Below are 21,539 nucleotides of genomic sequence, written 5' to 3' on the forward strand. Positions count from 1 at the left end.
TTTAACTTTTTACCTGATGAATCTGGCTGAATCTTCAGTCCTCTGATTTGTTTCTGGAATGGAATGGGTCAACAAACACCTGAGGAGTGTCTCCCGTAAAACTAAAGAAAATCGCTTTAGAATCAGGAAAACAAAAATGAATGTCTCACTTTGTTCATAAAGAAGCCCTTTGACTGCATGGCCAAAATGGGGCAGAAATGAAGAAAACAGACAGGAAGGGGTCCTTTGGCACAATTGTCCAGCAAACTGTTTCAGAGATTTATACTGTGTTATGGGGCCACATTCTCCCAGCCCCTTCCCTAACGACAACATAGCTCTATTCTTAGATACAGAGTATATTTCAAAATTTTTCCGGAAAGTTACTGTCTGTGGTTGCCCTGTGGAGAGCAGGATCAAGGTTTCCCCCCACCCCCTGCAAAAAAAAAAAAAAAAAAAAAATGGCTCTGATGTCCAGGCTGCTGCTGATGCCACACATGAAAAGGTTTGTTACTCAAATGATAAGCCTTCGTGGGCAGAGCAGAGGCAAATATCCAAGCTAGTCTGAAGTGACTTGAGTGAAGGGAGAAGGGAGTGGCTTTAGTTTTATTTACTTATTTAACTTTATTTTTGGACAGTGTGTGAGCAGGGGAGAGGAGCAGAGGGAGAGAAAGAATCTCAAGCAGGCTCCACTCTCAGTGTGGAGCCTGACATGGGGCTCGATCCCATGATGGGATCATGACCTGAGCCAAAATCAAGAGTTGGATGTTCAACTGACTGAGCCAGCCAGGTGTCCCACAGCTTTGATTTTTACTGTGGTTGGGGTGGGGTGGGGCCAAGAGAAAGGTTACCAGGCACAGGCTGGGTTTTGTGTGGTTTGAACATTCCCTCTGGTACCAAGGGAGGGGATGTACACACTTTATCAGCTTGCTCAGATGTGGAACAAAAGGGAAAGAGAAAGGTGGAGTTTGAAAGTTGTCAGTAGTCAAACATTAAAAATGGAGCCAGACTCTCTCTCTGTTAAGGTTAAGCTATGTTGTGGGACTACCTTATCCTTGTCCATTCCCTGTCCAAATGACAAAATCTCTTTCTTGGGAGACAGAGTATGTTTCAAATTGGTAGACTACAATGATTTTTATCTGCACAACAAAATAAAGATCTTTCCAAATCCACAGGGAGTCTTATTTCCTTCTCCCTGCATTGTCTTCCAACCCCCATTGTTCCATATGGACCATAAGAACATTTCTTTATTTATGTATGTATTTGTTCATTTCAATCAACACCTATTTCCTGAGCACCCCTGTCCTCAAGAAGGTGTTGGCATCAGAAGAGACCACGGAGGCATGAAGGTGAGTGAGAAACTCTCAGTGCAGTTGAGGGAGACAGATGTGGAAACAGATCATCACAACACAGTGTGACAAATACTATGGGGCACGGAACCCTGCCACTGACTTCCTGATGTAGTCAGGGATGGGCTGACATCTGAGCTGTTCTCCTGGAGCAAGCGTTTTCTCCAGGTGGAGAAGGAGAAGGATATCCTGGTCATGCATAGGCATGGAGGCACGGAGGAGGGATGCATGGCAGAGAGAATGCATTGACAGAGGCCACTGGGACACAGGGTTCAGAAAGTCCCTGGTGCTTGACAGGTAGGACCTCATCTGGTCCTCACAGCCAGTCTGCAAGAGAGTAGGGAGCGACATCAGGAGTCAGTGCTCTTCCTGATCTTAGGGTTCCAACCACAGCTTACAAGATCCTCTGACTTGTCATTCCTGGAATTCTTCATCTCATTCCTGGCTTTCTCCATGATCCATTCACTCCTTCCCACTCACTCTTGGAGGTGAGTGCCTCCCTCTTCTATCTTTTGATTCCTGCTTCTTAAACATCCGTGGGGAGGGAGGAGGGTTGAGACCAGCCAGCTGTGAAGCGCAGGTGACGCCAGCTGCAGAGGAGGCAGAGCAGGTCTCTTGGGGGAGTTCTGCAGACCAGCACCGTGGGAACTGAGCTCTTGTCGAACCAATCGTAGCCTGTAACTGCATTCAGCACCCCTTTAAAGTTTGTGGGGATGCCTTCCCAAAATGGGGAACCTGCTTCAGATCCAGCCCAAGCTTGTGAATCAATAGAGAGCTTTTAAGCACACAGAGCCCTTTGCTGCATTAACAGCACTGGACATGTCTAACAGGTCAAAAGAAAGTATAGTCCTTCATGATCTATGATGGCGTATTTTCACACTTTTTATAGAACACATTCATTTAGTCAGTTTTGAATATGTTTCTCAGCATACTTCTCTACTTCGCTGTCTCCGGTTGTCTTACCCATCACCATATCCGTTTATCAGTGAGAACATGTAAGTACTGGGGCTGGATGGAAGAATCTTCTGGATCCTATTAGAATAGTCAGAAAACGCATCACCTGGATCCTCTTAAACACGTTGACCATTGATGAGCCCACTGCAGAGACAGCCTGAAGCTCTCCTAATCCTTTGGGCCCCGATCGTTTTCTGTATCTACAAAATCAGCCACCCTCGCTGGTGCTGGCAGAGGTCAAAATGCCCAGACCTCCCAGGCCTCACGTGAGGAGCCTCTCCACAAATCCTGCATCACAGGTGGGCGACAGAGGAGCCATTTCAGCACTGGACATCATTGCTGATGCTTCTGGAGGGCCTGGCCTTCCAATCTGGACATCACATTTTATTCCCTGTGGTGTGCACCCAGTAGTCACTCAGGAAATAGTTGCTGAATGACTTGTGATTGAAGTACATTTTTAAGACCTTTTAAAAGACACAAAAAAGGATGACTCTTCTCTGGGTAACATTTGTGTCACCTTTCCATTTGTTTAGATGAGAAAGAATACAGCACAATGAGATAAAAACAAGCAAGCAAACAAACAAACAAAAACCCTCCTGAACCTTTTGGAAGAATTATTCTGGATGGTTTTGTAATATTGCCTGTTGTCCCCTAGAGATAAATAACATGCTCTGACTGAAGTGGGTGGACTAAAGGCAGCCTTGATTCTGTGAAATTTGGTGGTGTTCTGAATGCACACTAAACACTTTGCTGTGCGTTATGTAATATTTAGGGCAAACAGAAATCATCGAAATCAGCATCTTTCAGATGTGTTTTTTCAGAACCAGTAAGAGAATGCAAGACGTCAGCCATTTTCTCCCTCAAGTTGCAATAGAGGAGCAAAGAAAGCATGTAGCCAGGTTCAGACACTCCCTATAGGAAGGGAACCTGCATACTTTTATTCCCCTTCATTTCCCAAACTATTTGACTGCGGTACTATTGTCTTTATGGAATGCCACATGCCACGTGGGTTAGTAAGCGGCTGCAAAAGAGCTCCACCAATACAGTGAGGCAAACGATGAATTAATTTCTGTCTCATGGAATAGTCCAGGACAGGTAGGAAGCCTGTTCTGCTCCACAGTACCTCAGGGTTCCCAGGCTGCTTCTGTGTGAGTTTCCCGTCATCCCCTACAACATCATTTTTGTCTGTATGGTTAAAACTGGGTCACAGGCCTACAGTTAATAATAGGTGTTGTATACTTGGAAGTTGCTGAGAATAGATCTTAAGCATTCTCATCAACCCCCCATGGCCCAAAGAAGGAAGGAAAGAAAGAAAGAAGGAAAGAAAGACAGAAAGGAAGGAAGAAAGAAAGAAAGAAAGAAAGAAAGAAAGAAAGAAAAAAGTTACCTGTGTTGGGTAATGGAGGCATTAATTAATTTGATTTATTTATGTATTTATTATTTATTTACTTATTTATTTATTTAATGTTTGTTTATTTTTTAGAGAGAGATTGGGAGGAGCAGAGAAAGAGGGAGGCAGAGAATCCCAGTCAGGCTCCGCACTGTCAACGCAGAGCCCGATGCGGGGCTTGAATTCACCAACCGTGAGATCATGACCTGAGCCGAAATTAAACGTTGGACGCTCAACTGGCTGAGCCACCCGGGCGCCCAACACGCTTTGAATATATACAATTACATTTGTCAGTCACTTCTCAGTAAGTTCGGAATAGAAAGGAAACATGTAGTTCTGTGACAAAAAACCAATCCTCAAACCCTTCCCTCAAAAAACCGGGTCACAGGCATTGCAGTGCATAAGTAGAGAAGAAATTGAAGCATCACATATGCAACATTTTAAGACTCAGCCTGGAAGTAGGCACACATCACTTTCTCTCCTATTCTCTAGGTGAATATGAGCATATGGTAACTTATGTCATGTGGTAACTCCTAGCTTCAAGGAGGGGTAGGAATTAGAGTTCCTGATGATGAAGACCCTTTAATATGTATCATGGTCCTTTAATATGTATCATGGTCCCCCAACCAGCCTGCAGGAAAACATGCTCTATGATGTAGGTTTTCTACTCTTGGTCCACACTTCTCGTTGCCAGATCACCATTTCTGTATGCCAGGCTTCATGTTAGAGTACAGTGGTGGAGAGTTTTATAAAATGGTCTCCTGGGGCGCCTGGGTGGCGCAGTCGGTTAAGCGTCCGACTTCAGCCAGGTCACGATCTCGCGGTCCGGGAGTTCGAGCCCCGCGTCAGGCTCTGGGCTGATGGCTCGGAGCCTGGAGCCTGTTTCCGATTCTGTGTCTCCCTCTCTCTCTGCCCCTCCCCCGTTCAAGCTCTGTCTCTCTCTGTCCCCCAAATAAATAAACGTTGAAAAAAAATTTTTTTAAATGGTCTCCTAGGGGCACCTGCGTGGTTCAGTGGGTTAGGCATCCGACTCTTGATATCAGCTCAGGTCATGATCTTGCAGCCATGAGATTTAGCCTCGCCTTGGGCTCTGCACTGGGTGTGGAGCCTGCTTGGGATTCTCTCTCCCCCTTTCTCTCTACCCCTCTCCTTCTCATGCTCTCTCTCTCTCTCAAACAAAACAAAACAAAACCTAAAGAATGAAGCTAAACAGGAAGCAAAAAATTTTTGCGTAACCTATTTTGTAAAGGCAAAAGATAAATATATTTTAAAAAAATATATAACAAAGGACTCATTTCCTTGGTATACAATGTTTAAAAATTAATAAAAATAACTCAATAGGAAAAATGGACAAAGGAAATAAACACACGAATAGAACACAACACACAGGAAAAGAAATACAAATAACCCATAAATATATAAAAATATATCCTCACACAGAATCAAAGAGATACACATTAAAACGAGATACTTTAAAAAAACCTATTAGAATGTCAAATATTTACGTGTTTGACAGTATCTGATATCGGTGAGGGTATAAGGAAACAGGTACTCTTACACCATGTTGGGAGTAGAAATCGCTATGGAATTCTTGTAAGTCAATTTAGAACAACTTTCAGAAGTTAAGATGTGCATACATCTTGATCCTGAAATTCCACTTATCCTAAGTATTTACTCACACAAATGAGCAAAGATATACAGGCACAGGGATACTCAAGATTTTATGGACAGGTATTTTGGGGGGATGAATGCACAAGAGTGGGACGGCTATTTAATATTTTAAGAAACTGCTAAACTATTTTCCAGAGTGGCTACACCATTTTCCATTTCTACTGGCAGATTATGAGTGATCTATTTTCATCATTTCCTTTTCCAAATTTAGTATTCTCACCATTTTACGATCTTTAAAAAAACGTGACCTTTATTTTTCACACCTTAAAATTTTGTTTTTAATTTTTTTAATGTTTATTTATTTTTGACAGACAGAGACAGAGCACGAGTGGGGAGGGGAAGAGAGAGAGGGAGACGCAGAATCCGAATCCAGGCTCTGAGCTGTCCGCACAGAGCACCATGTAGGGCTTGAACTCACAAACTGCAAAATCATGACCTGAGCTGAAGTTGAACACTTGACCCAGGTGCTCCTATTTTCCCCACCTTTAAACAAATTATCCACAGTCCATAGTTTATATTAGAGTTCACTCTTTGTGCCATACATTCTATGGGTTTTGACAAATGCATAGTATCTACCCTCCATTATAGTATTTCTTACCATTTTAAATTTTAGCCATCCTAGTTGGTGCATAGTGATATCTCATTGGTGGTTTTAATTTGCTTTTCCCTAGTGGCTAATAATGTTGAACATCTTTACATGTGCTTATTTTCCATCCATATATCTTACTTTATGAAATGCTTTTCATGTCTGTTGACCATTTTCTAACTGGATTTTTTTTCTCTTTAATTTTAAGAGTTCTTTTTTTTTTTTTAATTTTTTTTTTCAACGTTTATTTATTTTTGGGACAGAGAGAGACAGAGCATGAACGGGGGAGGGGCAGAGAGAGAGGGAGACACAGAATCGGAAACGGGCTCCAGGCTCTGAGCCATCAACCCAGAGCCTGACGCGGGGCTCGAACTCACGGACCGCGAGATCGTGACCTGGCTGAAGTCGGACGCTTAACGGACTGCGCCACCCAGGCGCCCCAATTTTAAGAGTTCTGTATGCAATCTAGATACAAATCCTTTGTCAGATCTATGGTTTGCAAATATTTTCTCCCAGTCTGTAGCTTGCTTTTTTATCCTCTGAACAGGGTCTTTCACAGAGCAAAATTTTTATTTTACTTATTTTTATTTTTTACTTTCACTTTTTTACATTTTTTACTTTTTAAAGTTTATTTATTTATTTTGAGAGACAGAAGAGAGAGAGAAAGCAAGTGGGGGAGGGGCTGAGAGAAGGAGAGAGAAAGAGAATCCCAAGCAGACCCTGCACTGTCTGCACAGAGTCGGATGTAGGGCTTATACCCATAAAACACAAGATCATGATCTGAGCGAAAATCAAGAATCGGATGCTTAACCAACTGAGTCACCCAGGCTCCCTGCAAAAGTTTTAATTTTGCTGGAATCTCAGTTATCAGTGTTTCCTTGATGGATCATGCCTTTGGTATTATACATAAAAACTTTCCCTAGCTCTACTTCCCTGTATTAGTTTCCTAGGGTCGCCAAAACAAATCACCACAAACTTGGTGATTTAAAGAAGAGTAAACTATTTTCACCTCCTACTATGGCCGAATATTCACTAATTATTTTTTCTGTATGCCATTTCCTGTCACCTCTCTAAATATAACAATTATTCTTAAGTCCGCTCCCCCACCCTTTTTTGGCTATTAGCTTTGTTTCCTTGGGTGTAAATTCTTCTATTTGTTGAAGTTGTGGCCTATGTCAGATTATGTCTGTTGGTACTCAGCCCTATGTCTATTTTTCTATATTCCCCTTTCACTCCTGAAGCCGGGTGTCTGAAAGGACATATCCCAGACTCCCTTGCCAGATGAGCTCCTGTTAGGTTCTGCGAAGTAGAGACAGCTGTGTAAGATTGAAAGGAGCAAAACAGAGAAGCTTTGTGTTTCTGGTGGTGCCCCCGGTGGTGTCAGTGGCCCTAGCTGCTCTTCACTGCAGTGGGGGAGCCTCTAGGAGTACAGTGACTGTAGGCTTACAGGCTATGGCCCAGGGGCAGGGGCCGCTTCCTGATCTCTGGGCAACACCCTCTCCTTTCCTTTGCTTCTCCAGAAGTTCCAAAATGATTGTGGAAAATTCTTGGACCCAAACAGTACTTTGGTATCAGGAGGGGCCCCAGGACACAGGTTCTCAAAGCTATGAATCTAGGGTTGCTTATCTGGTCTTCTTGCCAATGGAAGTGCATTACTGTTAGTCCAAAGCATGAGTGGGAAAATAGGTGCTTAAATTAGTATCTGAAGTTGCACTTGGATGAAGTGCAGTTAGAGCCAGACTTTTTCCTTTTATAGCCAAGAATTTTTTCCTTTCTTGCCACTTATAGGTATTTGGGGAAGGAGCAGAAGGCTGCAGGGTATGCTGTCTGCTGCCTTGCTCCAGTGTTCTGGATTATTTTTCAAAACATAGTAATTATGCTTAATTATGTCGATTAAGATTATTTTTTGAGATCACAATTAAGCAAAAAATATATGGCAATATTTAGCCATACTTACAGGAAACTTAGTCATGCAGCCTGCTGTTTTAATATTGCAATTCACAAGCTGACAGGGGATTGAACTGTAGCCATCATCACTACCTAGAGTGAAATGATCACATTAATGTGATCATTTCCTCTAGGGTGTGACAGTTCCGTCCTGGGAAAGAAGACTAGCCTCAAGGCACTCCTGGCTGAATGCTCTTCAGTTACAGTCTCTGAGCCCCTATGCCACAGAATTGCCTCTTTCCACATGGTGACCTTTGTAGTGGATGGCAGATTTCTCTGAGGTCTCAAAATGACAGGCTTTCACAATGTCACTGGCTGACAGCCAAACCCAGTGCAGTCCTGCTGTGCTTTTGGGGCTAAAGTCATTCCACCTTGTGCAACAGTTAAAGCCTGCTGTAAACAGCTGCATTCCCAGAAAGCCAGGAGAAAAATGGTTTTTTTGGGGGGGGGGGGCGGGGGCAACCCGAAAGCTACACTAAAGTACAAGAGTAAATCTTAGGGTTTCATAGTCCATCAGGAAAAATGAGGGACATGAGGTATTAGAAAGCATACGAGTTTTGTAGTCAGACTGATCTGGCTCAAATCTTAGATCTGTGCCTTGGCCACGTCACTTTATCTCGAAGAACTCCAGATGCTTTATTTGTAAAATATGAGACAGCCTAGCTATCTCCCGGGAAGATTAAATATGATCACTTCCCTATTCATTTATTCAACATTTTTTATTGCCTACCTTGTACCAGATCATATTCTAGGGGCCAGGGGAGACCACACTGAAAAGGCAAAGCTCCTGTTCTCATGAGGTTCCTCCTGTAGTGAGGAGAGACAGATAGTAACACAAACCAAAAGTGATGTAATTGAGAGTAGCTACCGTTTCTGTTTTCTCTTTGGTCCAACCTACCTGGCAAACTATATTAAACCTTGTTTTCCCTGGCCCCTTAGCTAAGCCAGTGGGCCCTTGGAAAGGGACTCATGACTCCAATTTCAATGGCCTAATGTGACTTTTTTTTTAAAATGTTTATTTATCCTGAAAGAGACAGAAAGAGAGCGCATGTGCTTGCATGCATGAGCTGGGGAGGGGGAGAGAGAGAGAGACAGAGAGAGAGAGAGAGAGGGAGAGAGAGAGAATCTCAAGCAGGCTCTGTGCTGACAACAAGGAACCCGACGTGGGGCTTGACCCCATGACTGTGAGATCATGACCTGAGTCAGAATCGAGTCAGATGCTTAACCACCCAGGTGCCTCATCATGTGACTTCTCTAGAAAATTTGCATATTAGCAGGAGGCCTTAGGTCAGACTTTTACTTCACTTTGCTGTGGACTTTTAGGCTCTGTGTGGCCAGCAGAGGTGGTGTTTGGGGACAGGCAGACACTTGCCTACCTCTGCCTGAGAATATTCTGTTTCGGAATGTCTTGTAGAAGTTGCTGCTGGGATCCTGAGTCCTAGCTGGGGTTGTGATTTAATGCCTGAGAATTCATGGCTTGCAGGGGCCAGCTCTGATCCTGCATTTCAAAAACAAAACACGGGTTTGCCAAGAAAGAGTCTAACGTGATGAATGTTGCCATTTCAAACCTAAGCCTTCTAGCAACACCTATGTAGGTGGCAACCTCTGGTCTTCCAAGGCCAATCCCATCCCAGAGCGGGGTTCACCAATAGGTAGATTAAGCAATATGCCTAAGGCACTGGCAAAATGAGGACTCACATACCCATAAAAAGTTAGTTTTCAAAACGTTATCTGGAATTTTGGAACCAGAAAATCTTGAAAGACATTCTAATATTAGGTCTTATGTAAGTTCTCTGTTGTGTTGAATTTGAACAGGGTTGGGGGCTCCATAATCTTTTGGAATGCAGGGTCTCTAAAGATCTTAATCTGGCCCTGCCACCCACCACTTCAGAAACTTCCCTTTACCTCCGTTCTCAGAATGAACACACAAAGTCTTCCCCACATCTGAGGTCCAGGCCAGAGAGTGGAGGATATGTTCCATGTCTCACTTTATTGCAGCATTCTCCCTTCTGAAGTGGTGTGTCTGAACAACAAAATGTCACACTTCATCATGCACAGTGAGCAGGAGTGTGGTGGTGGTAATCGGGGTCCCTGACTTATTAGGGCAAAGCTATGGGGAGAGGGAGGTCCCCTGGACCACCGGGCAATTCATTTTACAGGAGGAAGTTTCTCCCACAGATGGAGAGATAGCTTGTAGCTTGCTTTCCTTTCTCTGGTCTTGACCCTTGTCCCATCTTCTACTGCTATTGTAGGAAGCCAAAAAAAAAAAAAAAAAAAAAAAGGAGCCAAGACCTGACAATGTGAATGTTGTGACTGTGGATCCACTTGGCTTCCCAAGCCCAAGGGGGGTTGCAGCAGGTTCCCCAGAGTGGAGACCTGAGGCAGCTGCCAGGGGCAAGGTGCCCTCCCTCTGGCCTCTGGCCCTCACGGGGTTAGCCAATGGGAAGAGACAACTGTGGGGTGGGGACTGCCTGCCCCCATGAGTAACAGGCTGCCGAGGCTGGACCATCTCCTCACTTCCATCCTGACTGCAGTCTGTGGGTCTGATTCTACACCTGAGGGTAAGATCAAATTGATCACAGTTCCAGGCCCGGGGTGGGGATGGCTGCCTTGCAATGGAGCCTCTGGCTGGGGTATGCCCAGGCTCTCTAGTACAGGCAAAACTCTGGTGAGGGCAGCACTGGTGGAGGCAGACAGACCTTGGGCTTCTTTCTTGATTCTCCCACAGCTCCAAGAGTAAAGGAGCTGTTCCTCTGGTGAAAATCTTGAATTTTGCCCAATTCACTCTGTGGCACGATGCCTACCCAGAGAAAAGGTTGGGATCCGTGAGGAAGGAGGGATGGTCCGGTGATAGAGTTCAATTAAATAAGAAGAGAAGGAAATAAAGCACTCCTCAGCTTGACCAGGTAGGCAAGGAAAGTAGGCAGCTCGGGGATAGCCTGAGCTCTGACCTCAGGTTGAGTCTGGAACCCAGCTCTGCTACTTGACTCTTCTCAGCAAATATTGATTGAGAAAGTTCTATAGGCCAGACATTGGGTAGACTTGCAAAGATGAGTGAGACATAATCATTGCCTGGATTTGAGGGAATCTGTAAATATGGGGATGTGGGGATATCTCACAGGACGATTGAGACATTCAAATGAAGTAATGCAAGCTTGGCATATACTGAAAACTTAGGAAAATCTTATTTTTAGAAGACATTTTCTGGCCAAAACCAATGGGTCTGCCTGGCCTTTGCCACGCCCAATCCTGCTCGCCCCAGCAAGTGCTGTGCCTGAGGCATCTGGTTGTTTTCAGTGTAGGAGGCAGATGTCAGAGCAGGAAGGATTTTAGAGATCAGGCCATCCCTCTTGTGTCAGTGGATGTGGATCCCTGGTCTGGAGAGGTTCTGGTTTTCAGACCAGTCCTCACAGGGAATGCAGCCACCTCACTCCTGGTGACTCCCTCCATTAGGGGTAAGGCCAGCTCCTCCAGACAAGGTAGTGGAGCAGGGGAGCCCTTTATGCTGGTAGAACATGCCCAAAGGAGCATGAAGGTGTTGGCTTTGCTCTTGAAGCAGAGAAATAGAAATGGAGCCCTGCAGCTCAATTGGCAGTCCTCGTTGCCTTCCTCCCTTAACTCTTGAGGAGTTGTAGAGACACAGGACTTGCTTCTTGTCCTTTCTAAGGTGGCTGCAGGGACAGACTTTCTACCTACTCCTTGTCAAGCCAAGAGATTAGTGGCCCGACTTGGCTGAAGTCAGAAGGTAGAAGCTTTGGAGAGCAGAAATTTTCAGTCAGGATTTTTTTCATGTGAAGAACGACTGATTCTAAAAATGCATTGGAGGGATTTTCGGCTTTACTAGTTCTTGAGAATATGTGTGTGTGTGTGTGTGTGTGTGTGTGTGTGTGTGTGTGTTGGGCATAGGAATGCTGACAGCTCTCCTAGGGTTGAGTGAAAGCTTTCAGGTAAGGGGTGCCTTGGTGGCTCAGTCAGCTAAGCATCTGACTTTGGCTCAGGTCATGGTCTCATCGTTTTTGAATTCAGGCTCCTCATTGAGCTGTCTCCTGTCAGCACAGAACTCGCTTCAGATTCTCTGTCCCCCTCTCTGGCCCTCCCCTTCTCTCTATCTCTTAGAAATAAATAAAAAAAATTTTAAAAGGATAAGATTCTCTCTCTCTCCTGCTCATACTCTCTCTCAAATAAAAGAAAAAAAAAAAAGAAAAAAGAAAGAAAGCTTTCAGGTAATCCTCCTGGGAGCTAGACCAAACTGAGTTGATTCCTGATTCTGTCATTCATCATTAGGTTGTACCATGTGAAATGGTACTCCCAATATTCTACCACTTTAACCTTTAAAAATGGCGAATGCATATAACCCACAAGAGTTGTATGATTTTTTTTCCTCTCCAGCCGCCCCACCCTGGATACTAAGAATTATGTGATCTTAAGCCAACATCTTGGTCTCTTCAAGTCTCAGATTCTTCTCTATAGTAGAATCAAGAGCAGGGCCGTGGGGAAGGTTACAAGAAATCAAGTTTGAAAGTGCCTTATGTAATTTCTACTCCAAAGTATCCTTGACCAATTTCAAAGTGTTCTCACGTCCCTCCTCTTACCTGATCGCGTTCAGTAGATTCTGAAACTGAGTCTGAGAGGCTTTTTAGAGGCAGTGTAATGTGATGGGAAGCTTACCGGTATGGAAGTCAGAACAGGAATCTCTCAGGGGTCATGTCCTTAATGTCTCAATTTCCCCATCTCTAAAGTTGGGATTATTTTCCTTACTTCATGGAGTTCTTGTAAAAATTAAAATAAGTAATAAATAAAATAATGCGTGAAAGCTGCTAGTGTGGGAGCTGGCCTCTATGAGGATCTAATAAGTGCCTTCTCCTTAACCTCCTGTTTGTAGAAGCAGGGCAGGGGTGAGATGATTTCTGGGGTTCATTTGGCTCTCAGGGACTGAGTGATCTGTGCTTTAATGCCCTTTCCTGCTGCAAGGGTTGGCACAGATTTGCTGACCTATCCCCCCCCCCCGCCCCCCCGCCATACTGCTCTGTTTCCTGCCAGCCCTAAAGGAGACTCTGTCCTGTATTTTGTAGGATTCTGCTGTTGTTACTGAAATTCCAGCAGGTCAAAGTGGAATTTCTTATATATTAAACAATTTTTTTTAACATGTATTCACCTTTAAGAGTGAGAGAGACCGAGTGTGAGCAGGGGAGAGGCAGAGAGAGAGAGGGAGACACAGAATCCGAAGCAGGCTCCAGGCTCTGAGCTGTCAGCACAGAGCTCGATGCAAGGCTCGAACTCACAGATCGTGAGATCATGACCTGAGTTGAAATCAGACGCTTAACTGACTGAGTCACCCAGGTGTCCTGGAATTTCTTATAAATTTTAGCATTGAAAATGAGAGATCATAATATGGCCCTTTAGGATCCAGAGAACATCATGGCCATTCCTCATATAATTCTTTTTTTTTTTTTAATTTAATTTTATTATTATTATTTTTTGATATTAAATTTATTGTCAAATTGGTTTCCATACAACACCCAGTGCTCATCCCAACAGGTCCCCTCCTCAATGTCCATCACCCACCTTCCCCTCCCTCCCACCCCCCATCAGCCCTCAGTTTATTCTCAGTTTTTTTTTATTAATTTTTTTTAACGTTTATTTATTTTTGAGACAGAGAGAGACAGAGCATGAACGGGGGAGGGGCAGAGAGAGAGAGGGAGACACAGAATCGGAAGCAGGCTCCAGGCTCTGAGCCATCAGCCCAGAGCCGGATGCGGGGCTCGAACCCACAGACCGCGAGATCGTGACCTGAGCTGAAGTCAGACGCTTAACCGACTGAGCCACCCAGGCGCCCCTATTCTCAGTTTTTAAGAGTCTCTTATGGTTTCATATAATTCTAAGAATGAATGGATCCATGCCTATACACGGTGTACCATGAGAGCCAGTGCAGTAGAAAGAACTCGGCCTTTGGATTTTAAAGTGCACCTCCACACTCTTCCTTGTTATGCATGGGCAGAAGTTATTAATCCTCTCTGGTCCTGGGATTTGTCATGTGGGAACTGAGTCCTACTTCCTGGAGTAGAAGGGCTGAAACTTATTTCAGGGCAGGTGGATGTACAGTGGTCCAATACAGGTGGTCCATAAATATTTGTTAGTTTCCCTTCTCTTGACTTATATGTGTGGAAGTTTATAAAATGCTTCAGACTTTTAATCAACTGGCTCTCACAATAAGATTGTGAAATAGGTTGCGTAAGGATTAATATCATTAATAATCATTAATAATATCATTAATAATTTGGAGGCAAAGAACATGAGATTTGGGGGTGGGGTGGAGATAAGTAAGTCACCCAGCAAGTTAACGGTGGAGCCTAGACGAGAAGCCAGGGCACTTGCATCATAACCTGGAGGGCTTTTCATTCTATTTTTTCTTATGTCCCCCATCCCATGGGGTGGAATATGAAAAGGCAGATGTGTAATCCTGATGCATTTTTTTTTCCTCCTGTGAACTATGCCTAAAACTCTATTTTTGGGCTTTGGAAGACCAGAATTTGATTTCCAGCTCCTCCTCGTTTAAGAGCTCTAGGCTCTTGGATGAGTCACTTAACTTTCCTGAATCTGCTTCCCTCATCTCTAAAATGGGTACAGTCATAGCTAACATTTATTAAACACTGACATGTGCCATGCCCTGTTCTAAGTACGTTATATGGATTATGCCTCTTAATCCTCCAACAAATACATGACTGAAACACATTATAGGTAAGAACAAATTATTCCCACCCGAGCACCAAGATCATAGAGCATGTGATGTCCTTCTCTTTCACACCATCTCTCAAAATGGTTGTGAAGATTACATGAGACATTTTAGGCAAGAACTTTACAAATGGAGTTCTACAGAAACAGAATTATAAGTGTAGCTTGGGAGTTAGCTTCATGATCCATATAAGAGTTGTCTCTGCAGGCACCATTGAGTCTTAGATTACAGTTTCGTTTAATAGTGTTCTCCGCTGTAGAAATAGAAATCTCTCAAAATCAAAGTGTAACAATTGCCATATCTAAGCAAAGAACACAGATAATTTTGGAATACACTTTTTTAAGAGACACTTCTGCACTGGCCTTCAATTGTTATCAATTGCCGCTTTTTCCACTCAGAACTAGGTTAGAAGACAACTTTCTTCTGCAACCAGAATCTGTTCTTAGAATGACAAAATTCCTAGAATCGTGTACCCATCTTCACCCCAACCCCCCTTTTTAAATTTTTTTAATGTTTATTTATTATTGAGAGACAGAGCATGAGCATGGGAGTGGCAGAGAGAGGAAGAGACGCAGAATCCAAAGCAGGCTCCAGGCTCTGAGCTGTCAGCACAGAGCCCGACGCGGGGCTCGAACTCACAAACCGCGAGATCATGACCTGAGTTGAAGTCGGAGGCCCAACCAACTGAGCCACCCAGGTGCCCCACTCCACCCCTTTTTTCAGTACCTCCTCCACCCCATGCCACTGTCATGGAATCCAGACTGATTGTCCCTGTTAGTGGAAAAATCTGTCCATAACGCCAAAGTGTTGAGGGCTGAAAGCCTTCTCTAAGGCTGGGAGAATAGAATCTTGATTTTTCAAAGAGGAGGAGGAACCAGAGAACCCAGAGACCTTCTTACATCACACTCCCCCCAACAGTTTGGAGACAGCCCCCAATCTCCTTTTATCTTTGGGTCTTTCCATAGCTGCCCCACCAGTTCTTGCATTCTGGATTCTCTCTTCCCATCTCCCTGTGGAAAAGGACACAGCCTCATAGATTCTGCCCTCCTCATTTCTGGAGAAAGCAAGCACAGAACCTCTCAGAGGTCTTCTTGGGACTTGCAATGCTAAGCCCAGAAGGAGAAAGAATGAAGGTGACAAATAGTGAGAAATTTCAAATGCATATGAAGTTTTCAAAGCCTCACAACAAGCATTCTTCCTAAACACAAAGGGGCTTGGCCGGCCTCTCCTCCTTGGCTTCTAATCTCACTCACCTCTTTCTTCTTATTGTGGGGCAAGCCAAGCCCATGCTGTGTCTCATTTTATTTCCAGGCGCTATGGACTACACCCTCCTGAGCCCTTGAAATCAGTAGAGGGCGACAACGGTACATGCAGATGGAAAGAGTGAGCCTTGGGTAGAGATTCACCACCACTGCGGAGGGGACAGAGTCTGTCCAGTCCTTTCTGTCTCAGCTGCCGTGTTTCTTCAGCTTCTACCCCTCCTTCCATCAGTCAACCTCATTCTCAATTCTCACGTTATTTATAAGATCATATTTGTTCTTTGCTAAATGATCTATCAGCTCAATAGAGAGGGAAAAGATGAACTGGAAGTGTCTTTAAACAGCCAGTCTTCAAATAGGGAGAAATCATTTGAGTATTTTAGATCACAGCTTACACCAAAACAAAAATATCGAAGATGAATTAAAGAGTGAAATTTAAAATATATCAAACATCAGAGGATAAAAAAATAGAATATTTACCAAAACATAGAATGGTTGAGAACTGTTTAAAACTTAGAGGCAAAGAAAAATATCAGCAGAGTTGACTCTAAAAACTAAGACTTCTGCCACTTAAAAATCAGGATAAACAGAAGAATAATCTACAGAATAATCACTTAAGAAAATAGTCATGGCATATATGATAAAGTGTTGGCGTAAAGAGCTCACACAAATTGATTCAAAAGCACATGGGGCACCTGGGTGACTCAGTCAGTTGTGTGTCCGACTTTGACTCAGGTCATGATCTCGCGGTTTGTGAGTTAGAGCCCCGCGTCGGGCTCTGCGCTGACAGCTCGGAGCCTGGAGCCTGCTTCAGATTCTGTGTCTCCCTCTCTGTCTGCCCCTCCCCTGCTCACTCTCTGTCTCTCTCTCTCTCAAAAACACATAAACATTAAACAAATTTTTTTAAAAAGCACATTGTGTCCCTAGTAAATTAAGTGACAAAACCACTAACAGATTGTATAATGAATGAGGAAATTAAATTGGGATAGGAAATTAAGTTAGAAAACAGGACTTTGATAAAATGTACAACTCACTAATGATTGAAGTAGCCAGGTACCATTTCTTTTGTTCCCTAAACTAACAACAACAAAAATAGGTTTTTAAAAATTTTGCTGGTGAGAGTAGTTAATAGGCTCTCTTATACACACACTAACACACAACCTAGTAACAGTATAACAAACTGCAATTTGGAAATATCCATCAAGAGCCTTAAAAATGTTCATACCTTTTGGTCCGCTAATATTACTTCTGAGAATATGTCATGACAGAATATGAGATGCGGATAAGCTCCATGACCAAGGATATTAGTTATGGATTTTAAAATAATACTTTAAAATGGAAGTAAGCTAAAAGTTGAACACAATAGAAATTGTTCCGTATAGTTGGCTATATCCACTTGAGGAAGGAGCACATACACCGTTAAAATGATGATTATGTGAACTAGAAAATGACAAGGCAAAAATTGGGAATGAATTTCTGCGCAAAGTACCTTTTTCATTATGTTTAAAAATTAACAGAGAAAGTCTTGGGACTGGGAATCCTTTTGTTTTCTGTGGTTTCCAAGATGTTTATGTTATTAGTTTTAGTGAATACATGTGTGTGTCTATATCTACACCTACATCCATCTCTCTCTCTCTCTCTCTCTCTCTCTATGAAAAATGAATATATATGAATGAATGATGGGTTGGTTGTATCACATTGAGAGGGCACTATAGACCCCAGGTGATGGGACATAGAAATGGGATTCTAGGCGCCATGCACATCTTTGGGGGTAAAATTGCCAATCTGGGTCTTTCTTGCATCCCTCATGGAGGAACTGTTTCCTGAAACCAAACCCAATTCTGGAGACTTTGCATAACCCTTGAGAGATAAGCATATTGATGAAAAATAGTGAGTGCTCGGAGTAGAAAAATACACACAGGCTGTGTTTAACTTAGAAGCATGTTCTTGGGATTAGGCACCTTTCACACTCCACAGAGGGTTTTAGTAATGACAGTGATCCAGGATCCTTTTTCCTTTCTGTGGTGCTTTCTCTCAACTCCTTGGTGAGAGAAGGTTGAAAAGACCAAGAAGCTGGCTATCAGAGACAGGGGATAAAGATCACCCTGATATCAGAGGCAGAAACTGGGAGGGGACGAGCATCATCTTCTAGGAGGGGGATATGAAGGAACGGTTCTGGGAAGGTGTCCCTGGCCACCTGTACCACTTGAACTTTTTGCTAGGGCTCCCAGAAGACACATTTAAAATCCACTCCCCTCTCCATCCTTCTTTCCCTCTTCCTACCTCCTTACCTCCCCTCTCTGGCTCTCTTGCCCTTTCTTTTCTTCCTCAGAAAGTATTTCTTTAGTCCCTACTCTGTGCTTTAGTATGTCAGTTTTCATCCCTGGTACCTGTGGTTTAATGGGAGAAATGAATGAGCAAATCAGCAATTACAGTGTAGTGCAGGAAATGCAATGTTAGAGGTAAGTGAGGGCACTGGGGGTGTGCAAAGGAGGAACAAACAACCCAGATTGGGGAGGGAGGATTTCCTGAAAAAGAAGACATCCCTACTGTGTCCTGAAAGCTGCATAGGGATCAGGGAGGTAAGGAAGTGCTGCTAAGTGTGACCCAGGCAGAGTCAGTGCATATCCTCATGAGACAGTGTGTCTCTGGTTGTCTGACTCAGGGAAAGGCTGTGTGTGTGTGTCTTGTGCGAGTGTGTGTATACGTGTGTGCACTCATGTGTATGTATGCGTGTGTGTGTGTGCAATAACCTAAATGGTCTATCATGTGATCTAGGAAATGGGGAGAGGAAGAAAGAATGAAAGAGAAAGAAGGAAGAACAGACATAAAAATGAAGGAGAGGGAAGTAGAGAAGATAAAAGGAGGCAGAGAGAGAGAGAGATTGGTTAGAGTTGAAGGAGAGGATCTGAGCCATCATCCTTGGAAAACTTAAGGGATAGATTCTTGACAAATGGACTCTTGGAATTCGATCTAAGGAGGCTGGTCCTGTGCTCAGACATGAGGTAATTGGAAAAGTGTTGTCCTGCCCTCACTGAACTCACGATCTGTTGAGGAAAGGAGATCATACACAAAGAATAATGCTAAGTATTACAAATTTCAGGGCAAAAAGAGATCAAGGTGGGTGGAAATTGCTAGAACAGTCTTCCGTAAGAGGTGAGTGTTCAGAGAGCAGATCTCAGAAGTGGGTGCTGCTGAGATGGCCCTGGTCCTGCATAGGTCCTGATGGGGTGTGCTGTGTGGGGTCTGCTCGCAGGGCTGACGGTGCGGATCTGGGTTCCAGGGCTCAGGATGCTGTTGCTACGAGCTGTTCTATTGGTACTGGTCCTGCCCATTCGCGGCCAGAACTCCGAGACAGAAGGGCCTGGAGTCGTGGTTCCCCTGCCAAAAGGGGCCTGCACAGGTTGGATGGCAGGCATTCCAGGGCATCCCGGCCACAATGGGACCCCAGGCCGGGATGGTAGAGATGGCACCTCGGGTGAAAAGGGTGAGAAAGGAGATCCAGGTAAGAACAAGGTTTTCAGCTTCCATTGTCATAGACTTCTGTGGGGTGGAAGAGGCATTAGCTATTGACTAAGGCCTAGACACAGGGAGGAAGTGAATTTGTTTTCTGTGACCCACGAGCAACCCAAAATGGATTTGGGTTCGCCTCTGAGAATAGGTGGTACCTGTAAAACTAGTACGCTCAACTCTGCTCTAGCCACATAATGTTCTCTGTACCTTTTCCCATCCCCACCTCATCCATCACTATGCCCAATCTGTTCACATTAATGTTACCCTTCATTTCCGCTAACTTCCCATTCCACCCAGGGGCATTCACACATAATGCACACTCTTACAGCTCACGGTCCTGCTCCTGCGGAACTCTTGGTCTGATTAAGGACATAAGTCTAATGCACAAAGCTGTTAAGGATTACTACGAGAAAGCCTATTCCAAATATGCCAAGTTGAATGTGGACTAATGCCCGAAGTACGGAACCGAGACAAAATGCTCTCAATGCAGATCCGGATTATTAACAATGAAGGCTTTAAGAAGGAGGTGGGACTGGAGCCAGGCCTTAAAGGATGGGTAGACAGAATAGAGAGAGGGCATTCCAGACAGAGGGGATAGAAGTATGGTTGGTTGAGCCAACATGTGAAGGGCTGGCAGGTGGAGGGTCTATGATGGAGACTTACAAGGAATGAGGTTGGAGATGAATTAACGGGAGCCTGCTGTGGCATGTAGAAGGAGAAGGTATAACTCACCTCTTTGGGAGCCCCCATCGTTTCCCTGCTCTGCAAGTCAGGCAAGTTGTGGGTAAGGGAGATAAGGACGGTGTTTTAGGTTAGAACTAACCTAGGCAGGAGTTCTGTTTCTGTGGTCACTGAAGTCTTCTCGTTCTCTAGGTCTTGTTGGTCCTAAGGGTGACACTGGTGAAACGGGAGTAACTGGAATTGAAGGTCCCCGAGGTTTTCCAGGAATCCCAGGCAGGAAAGGAGAACCTGGAGAAAGTGCCTACGTATACCGCTCAGCGTTCAGTGTGGGATTGGAGAGCCGGGTCACAGTCCCCAATGTTCCCATTCGCTTTACCAAAATCTTCTACAATCAGCAAAACCACTATGATGTTACCACTGGAAAATTCCACTGCAACATTCCCGGGCTATACTACTTCTCCTACCACATCACAGTCTACTTGAAGGACGTCAAGGTCAGTCTCTACAAGAGAGACAAGGCGATGCTCTTCACCTACGACCAGTACCAGGAGAAGAATGTGGACCAGGCCTCTGGCTCTGTGCTCCTCCATCTGGAGATGGGCGATGAAGTCTGGCTCCAGGTGTATGGGGATGGGGACTCTAATGGGCTCTATGCAGATAACGTCAATGACTCCACCTTTACAGGCTTCCTTCTCTACTATGACACCGTTTGATCACAACTAACTTAGAACCTCCACTGGGCCAGACAACCAAAAGTGAAAGAACAGTCTACAGTTTCTCAGTGTAGTTAGGAGATTAAATTTACTACCTAGTTGGAGGGCTCTGAACATTATTCATTCATTTACTCATTCATTCATCAAGTCCTTTAAAAAAATTATATACTATGTTCCTGAAGAAGACATGGTCCCTGGCCTCAAGGATCTGCTATGTAGTAGCAATGAAAGGTTAATAACATTTCCTGGGATGCTTTGCACACATGGCAAGATACCTGACTACCATAAAGTATTTCAGTGTTACTCTGTGTCTATTGTTTTTCCTCATGTTCATGCCAATCCTGCGAGGTACACAGGAAACGTATTATTCTCCTCTTTTTGCACTTGGGTTCTGAGCCTGAGAGTGACTGCCTAAGGTGACACAGGTATTAAGTGGCAGAGTTAGAAATCAAACCCAGGTCTAGAGACCTTCTCCTCTAGACCCTGCCCTTGTTTAGGAGTACACGGCCTCTTGGGAGTGTTGGTAGGGAGTCAATCACCCAGCTCATCTGAGGGCCTCCGAGTTGGCCTTCATGGTGAGTTACGCCTTTCCCCAGTAGAGCTGTGTCAGAGAAGGTGATTCTATGGCTATGTCCCATCCCAACTGGACTACTAATGGCCCCTGAATGACTGTACTTTGGCTTCTCTGTGTCTTTCCTCAGGCTCTTCTCTCTAGCTCAGAAAGCGACTTCGATCTCCACAGGCTGAAATCCTCCCTGCTCCTCAGA

The 21,539-nt window shown here is 44.2% G+C and overlaps 1 protein-coding gene across 1 annotated transcript; it reads left to right on the top strand.

The window, feature by feature from the left end:
• Positions 1-19,141: 19,141 nt before the first annotated feature.
• On the top strand, positions 19,142-20,951 carry ADIPOQ (adiponectin, C1Q and collagen domain containing). Its single transcript, XM_047875845.1, has 2 exons — positions 19,142-19,370; positions 20,252-20,951. Exons 1-2 carry the CDS (start codon positions 19,157-19,159, stop codon positions 20,770-20,772), a joined length of 735 nt encoding a protein of 244 aa, XP_047731801.1. The 5' UTR covers positions 19,142-19,156; the 3' UTR covers positions 20,773-20,951.
• The last annotated feature ends 588 nt before the right edge of the window (positions 20,952-21,539 follow it).

Source organism: Prionailurus viverrinus, chromosome C2, assembly GCF_022837055.1.
Source record: "Prionailurus viverrinus isolate Anna chromosome C2, UM_Priviv_1.0, whole genome shotgun sequence".
In the NCBI taxonomy this organism is placed as follows: Eukaryota; Metazoa; Chordata; class Mammalia; order Carnivora; family Felidae; genus Prionailurus; species Prionailurus viverrinus.

Bases quoted from the DNA above. Each gene is read 5' to 3' on its own strand.
- ADIPOQ (XM_047875845.1), top strand. From the start codon at position 19,157: ATGCTGTTGCTACGAGCTGTTCTATTGGTACTGGTCCTGCCCATTCGC. The intron at 19,371-20,251 runs GTAAGAACAAGG...CTCGTTCTCTAG, and splicing joins GGGTGAGAAAGGAGATCCAG to GTCTTGTTGGTCCTAAGGGT.